Source organism: Schistosoma haematobium, chromosome 2, assembly GCF_000699445.3.
Source record: "Schistosoma haematobium chromosome 2, whole genome shotgun sequence".
In the NCBI taxonomy this organism is placed as follows: domain Eukaryota; kingdom Metazoa; phylum Platyhelminthes; class Trematoda; order Strigeidida; family Schistosomatidae; genus Schistosoma; species Schistosoma haematobium.
Window position 1 is genome coordinate 4,331,726 of NC_067197.1, and position 5,797 is coordinate 4,337,522.

General features: G+C 34.2%; 1 protein-coding gene across 3 annotated transcripts; it reads right to left on the reverse strand.

The window, feature by feature from the left end:
• Nucleotides 1-298: 298 nt before the first annotated feature.
• DYNC2LI1_1 (Cytoplasmic dynein 2 light intermediate chain 1) lies at nucleotides 299-5,560 on the reverse strand (the record flags this gene model as incomplete). Of its 3 annotated transcripts, XM_035734138.2 has the most annotated exons (9): nucleotides 5,441-5,560; nucleotides 5,352-5,401; nucleotides 5,198-5,302; nucleotides 5,074-5,162; nucleotides 4,769-5,027; nucleotides 4,659-4,736; nucleotides 4,473-4,623; nucleotides 2,843-2,937; nucleotides 765-965 (listed from the first exon to the last, which is right to left on the reverse strand). In XM_035734138.2, the coding sequence occupies exons 1-9, from the start codon at nucleotides 5,490-5,492 to the stop codon at nucleotides 765-767; spliced, it is 1,080 nt and encodes a 359-aa protein (XP_035589151.1). In that variant the 5' UTR covers nucleotides 5,493-5,560. The 3 variants fall into 3 exon arrangements, with proteins under 3 accessions (XP_051067298.1, XP_051067299.1, XP_035589151.1); XM_051214154.1 differs by having other exon boundaries at nucleotides 299-965; nucleotides 4,769-5,162; XM_051214155.1 differs by lacking the exons at nucleotides 4,659-4,736; nucleotides 4,769-5,027; nucleotides 5,074-5,162; nucleotides 5,198-5,302 and having other exon boundaries at nucleotides 557-965.
• Between the last annotated feature and the right edge of the window lie 237 nt (nucleotides 5,561-5,797).

Sequence of the window (5,797 nt, forward strand, 5' to 3'; positions counted from 1 at the left end):
TTAATTGCATGATATTGTAAATGTGTTCACCTAGTACGTTAGTAATTAGTTGATGATAAATACTATTCAATTAAAATTGTACGAATCTAACTGTAAATAGACCATATAAAACGTGGTTTATTTACTCATATATATCGTTTTGACTTATGCCCGAGATCAACCCGGTCTGTTGTGAGATAATAACTCACTGAAGACAGTGGTGGATGTGTCGCCCAATTTTGTGGATTAGTTAAATTTAGACATTAACACAACTGAATGTCAACTTAATGGTCTAGAGGTTAAGCGTTCGTGTGCGGGACTGATAGGTCCTGGGTTCGAACCTCGCGAGGCGGAATCGTGGATGCGTACTGCTGAGGAGTCCCACAAAAGAACGAAACGGCTATTAAGTGCTTCCATGTTTTCCATGGTGATCTAGCTTCATTTGACTCATAATCTCAACTATTGAAATAAATCATTGTTAGTTGTCTTTATGTTTTCAATATAGGTAATCGGATTTAGGATGTTCAGTACCAAACACTAGTCAGTTAATCGTTCAGCGGACATAACAATGACAAAATAAGGATCATAACTTTATTTGTTTGGAAATATTTGATCAGGATAACATTTAATCTTGTAAAATTGAAGGTATTGTAATAAAAAAAGAAAGAACTGTAAAACGGTAGTTTTCATCTGGAGACAATTATCTTTTATTTTGCATGCTAGTTTACTAAAACAACACACACACATATAGACTCATAGGTGGGACTTAAAATATAAGATTAAACTTAAACAATAATTAATCCTTCTGAAGTAATTTGTTGTAATAAATTGTACATATGTCGTTCACTTTGACGTCGTTTACTTTCCAACTCTTCATCTTTTACTTTTCGAGCAGAATCAATAAGTGGTTCAGAATATTGTGGATCTTTACTTGGATCTGTTAAATTATGTGTTATATTACTCAATGAGAGTGCTAATCCAGATTTCTGAAATTAAAGAATAGTAACAGAGAAAGAAGTTAATTATGGTAAAAGAAGAAAAAAAACCCAACCTTCTCATCATATCTGTGGCATAATTTCGTAAGATACAATTTGAAGATAATGTAATTGTATGTTAGTAATTGGCTATTGAACAATGAAGTAGCTGCTTCAATATTATTAAAGCTTCTAGAAGTTTCCATAATATTGTTAAACCAATTATTATGAACCATTCGACCTTTTTCTCGGTGTAATTCTAGGTTAGTTAAAATGTATTATAAGGAGTTATATTCATAGTAAATGATGATTATTCCTAGTCAAAGACCAGACTTGATCTAATATCCTAGCGGGTTAATAAAGGATAAAATGCTGTGGGATGGAGATGGAAGAAGGGATTGTTCAATTGTTCATTTTGAAGGTAATTAGTTGTAACCTGCAGATTTAACCGAATGTCATGTTACATGTATTTTTTGAACGAGCTATATCTTAAGCCTTAAAATGTCACTTGTTTTATGTTTACTAACGAATGATTGTATTTAGATAATCTACATTAAAGTATTATGGTAGGTGTTAGTTATTTGTAGAACATACTTGAGGATAAAGCAATATGATAATCATAGTACAAAAACAAAGGTGTTTAAAACTGTGACTAACAAACTCCCGGCATCGTGAAAATTTCCTGAAAATGTATTTATTGGGGGATCTATACTTAAAATAGTAAATAGTGTAGTGGAGATTAGGTTAAAATCAGATTTAGAGTGGCATCTATTATCATTCAGTGATTTGAAAACCCAACACAATCGAATTTCCACAGCATACTGTATTACAACTATGATAACTGATGAAGATAGAGCATTGGCTGCTCACCAGCATTCTCCATCCAACTCTGTCCCGAGTAATCCTTTCCAGTTCTTCCTAGTTGATATTCATCCTTTTCATGTCTGCTTCCAATTTTCTGCGCAATATGTCCCTTGATCTTCCCCTTTTCTTCTTCCCTTCAGGATTCCGAATTAGTACATGCCTCGTGATGCAGTTTGATGATTTCTGCACTGCATGCCCTATTCACCTTAAGTGTCTTTTCCTAATTTCCTCTTCAGTTGTAAGCTGATCTGTTCTCTTCCATAGTAGGCTGTTGTTGATGGTATCCGATCAACGGATAGTGAGTATTTTACGTGGACAATTGTTTATAAATGCTTGTACCTTTCGATGATGGCTGTGGTAGTTCTGGAAGTTTCAGATTCGTACAGTAGAACTATCTTGATGTTCGTATTGAAGATTCTGATTTCGATGTTGGTTGATAGTTGTTCTGAGTTCCATACCAAAATAAAATACGTTGTCGAATGTTTCCTGGTTATCAGTGGTTGTCTAACCAATATAATTTCTTGATGTAAAATATGGAAAGTAAGTAGTGAGACGACATAATTGATTACTTAATTAATTTATGACCTACTTTTCTCATTTTCTGGACCCATATGACTAGTGTCTGATTTCGGTTTTTATTCTATCTACGGGCCTTTTCTAATTACAGTACAAAGAAAACCTAGTGAACGGCACGCCTGGATCATACATAAAAGACACAATTAAGGAAGGCTATATAGTTTTTGCGAGTACTTTAAATTCTGAAGATGTATTTTATGGTATACTGATCAGCTCACATGTACCAATTGGGTTTAAATGATACGACTAGTTATAGTTTTTATATTGGATCCAATTGAGCAAATCAATGATAAACTCAACATTATATAAATAAAATGTTACTGATTGGTTTAACTTATGTCTAACTAGACAAGTCATTATGTTGTATATTTCATGAATATTAATGTGAATATAATTAAGATTATCAAATTATTTTTTTTAGATGATCAATGTTAAAAATAAAATTTTACCTGAGGAAATTTACTACAGAAAATATTTTTCCACATTTCCAATGGAGAATTTGCAGTAAGACGTCCTATTTCTATATTTTCATGTGGTGGTGTTCCTGAAATTTATAAAGCATTTTTTCACAAGGATTATGATTTAGTTTGTAATTGTATTTTAAAGGACACAATGAAGTAAACCAACAGTAGAGAATATTTAGACTTGTATTTACATACTACTATATTAAGATAACACCATAATTATTTTGCACGCAGTTCAAAGTGTACTGATTAATAACAAGTATTTTATTGTTAATAAGAAAAAAACTAGCAATACTTAGTCCTCAAAATGTTTAAAATTAATGAAAATATCTATTAGATAGTGCTTAAGCTAAATTACATAACACATTGCGTCAAAGTACTGAGTGTCATTCATTGGATAATTAAGTGTTTAGTGAATCTAGATAATGTTCTCCCTTTCCTCTGTCATTCTAAATCTTAACCCTAAGTTTCCCAAGTTTGTACACAGGAAGATTGCAAGGCATTATATTATAACTGATGCCAATTTGTATCGAAAACCTTAACTCCAACTTGTAAACCAAACACGAAAGTCATGTTTAATTCTTAATACATAACCCTAACCTTTTTGCATTATAACTGATGCCTGTTGGTGACGAAAAATGCATAGGGTGTTAACCTCAACTCGAAGTACCAGACTAACTCCTAGTATGTAGATGTAAATTTGCCGTTTTGTCTTCACTAGGAGGGATAATTTGACTTGTGGGGGTTAATTATTACGATAAAGCTGTTATTCCACTGTTATTTCATTACTTTGCATTGTTAATTGTTTTATAAGTAGGCCGTGTTTTCTGAGTGACTGATAAGTAACCCAAGGTCGTCGGTATATTATACTTTTATCTCATTTACTCCTGGAATATGTGATACATCATTTTCAAGCTATTTGGACTCATAATTTCTGTTTGATTTTTGTTTTAACTTTGAGGCCGAAATATTTACACATGATTGTCTGAACTTTCACCAGCTTAATCGTTGTGTATGTCTCAAGGTCATTGACGTCGCTCAAGGTTGTCCATAAATTATAGTCTCACCACTAACCGATATGGACTGAAATTTTACAAAGTTCTATTTTAGCAGAATAATACCTAAGGGGTTTTTAGTATAAATACATTAAACCAGTATCACAAACCTTTGACATGGAGTGAGATTAATTCTTAGAATTTTATTTCCTACAACAGTTGTCGATTTGGTTTTTGTACCAAAACACATTATAGGGCCAGTGAAATGTCACTAAGCCCTAGCCAAATCACCCGGATATTGAACCGATCATCAATCTCTGTCAGGGTCAAGGACGACCAACGTGCGTCAGTTAATCGTTCGCCATGGAATGGCCCATGGGGCGTCCTTTGTGTTGTACAGTCTTCAAAGAATCTCTAGCACCTTGATACGTCGATGGGGCAATTCACGTAAGGTGCTGACTGTGAGGTGTGACTTCGACGTTAGCTAGTTCGTCACACCATTTCTTTCCAACTCTAGTAGGCCCCCAATCATTCAACATAGATCATCTACGCTGGTGATTTACAACATTTACAAACGCTTATTTACCAAAAAATTACATAGCTGATCAAGTAATGATTACCGATATTTGAGAATGAGTCGACACCAACTGGGATTGCCAACGGTTTCCCTGTTTCCATTTGGACGTTGGTTATGTCCTTGCCATTGAAAGCGATGTGATTGAGAACAGCCCTTATTCTTTTAAGTATCCCATCTTCTTTGGTGGAGGAAAACTGTAGCATATTAAAAAGATGCTGAGCTTACATACATAAACAGACGCTCCATAAAAATGGCTGAGAAAGCGGATTGTTTTACAAATTAGATTCTGCTGTTCAGTGTCTCGGGTCTAAAGAATTTCAGTATGAAATCATTTTATACCATCAAAAGGTCATGTTTTGACCCCAGGAATGTGAGGGGCAAAGGAAAGGGGTTCAACAGTTCTATGTCAGGATGTGTTGGTGGAATTCGGTTTCTCCACTTTTCACCAAAAATATTTTGGATGCGCATTATGTTTTTTTGGTGGAGACGGTTTAGAATCTGATCAACACGAGCGGAAGCTGACTTCAACAAAGTGTCCACAGTATCCCAAAGTTCCTCTGGTTTGGATAGATCAATAACTAAAATCAGGTGAAGATTCCTTCAAGTGATAGAAGGAGCTATTAAGTAATTTAAAAGTAACAAACAAAATGTTATTGGATGTCATTACGACACCAATTAGATCTGAAAGTCTGGTACCACCCCCTAACTCCCATATATGCGACACAACTCGAGTCTACTAAGTCACGAATAAGTTCGCAAAAACCTAACATGATAATTTCCGGCACCTTTCCGTCCAAAATTATAATCAAGAGCTAGAGTAGATTTAGGAGTTTCGTCTTTTTCGAGAAATCGGTTGATAATTGTACTTTTCCCCTGTAAAGGGATGAAAACATGAACAAATATGCTAAATAATTATACTTACTGATCCTTTGTTCCCAGCAAAAATTAATGTGTTTTCTGTACCTATTTGTACTTTTTTATTAGTAAAGAGTATAGACTATGGAAAAGTACCTGACTTAGTTCTATTCTGCTGTACTGCAATTTCCCAAAGTGTTTCTGGCATTTTAAAACGCCGGGTTTAAATGTAAACAGCAACGACAACTGTTGTTCATTCTTCAATTTTTTAAAAAGAAACGGCAAGTACAATGTTTCATTTGTGAAGTATGCAAACTTTTAATTATATATCAAGATAGTGAGACCTTTTACCAATAATATAGAAGCTAAGAAAGTGTAGAGATCGATTACTGTGACTGGTCATAAAGTGTGTAATCTGAACATGATGGAGTCAACTTACTTTTTCTTTTAGCCAGCTATGGTGAGCCTGTTTTACGAGTCATGGGTTTTGCTACAGCAGAGTTGGCATTTACA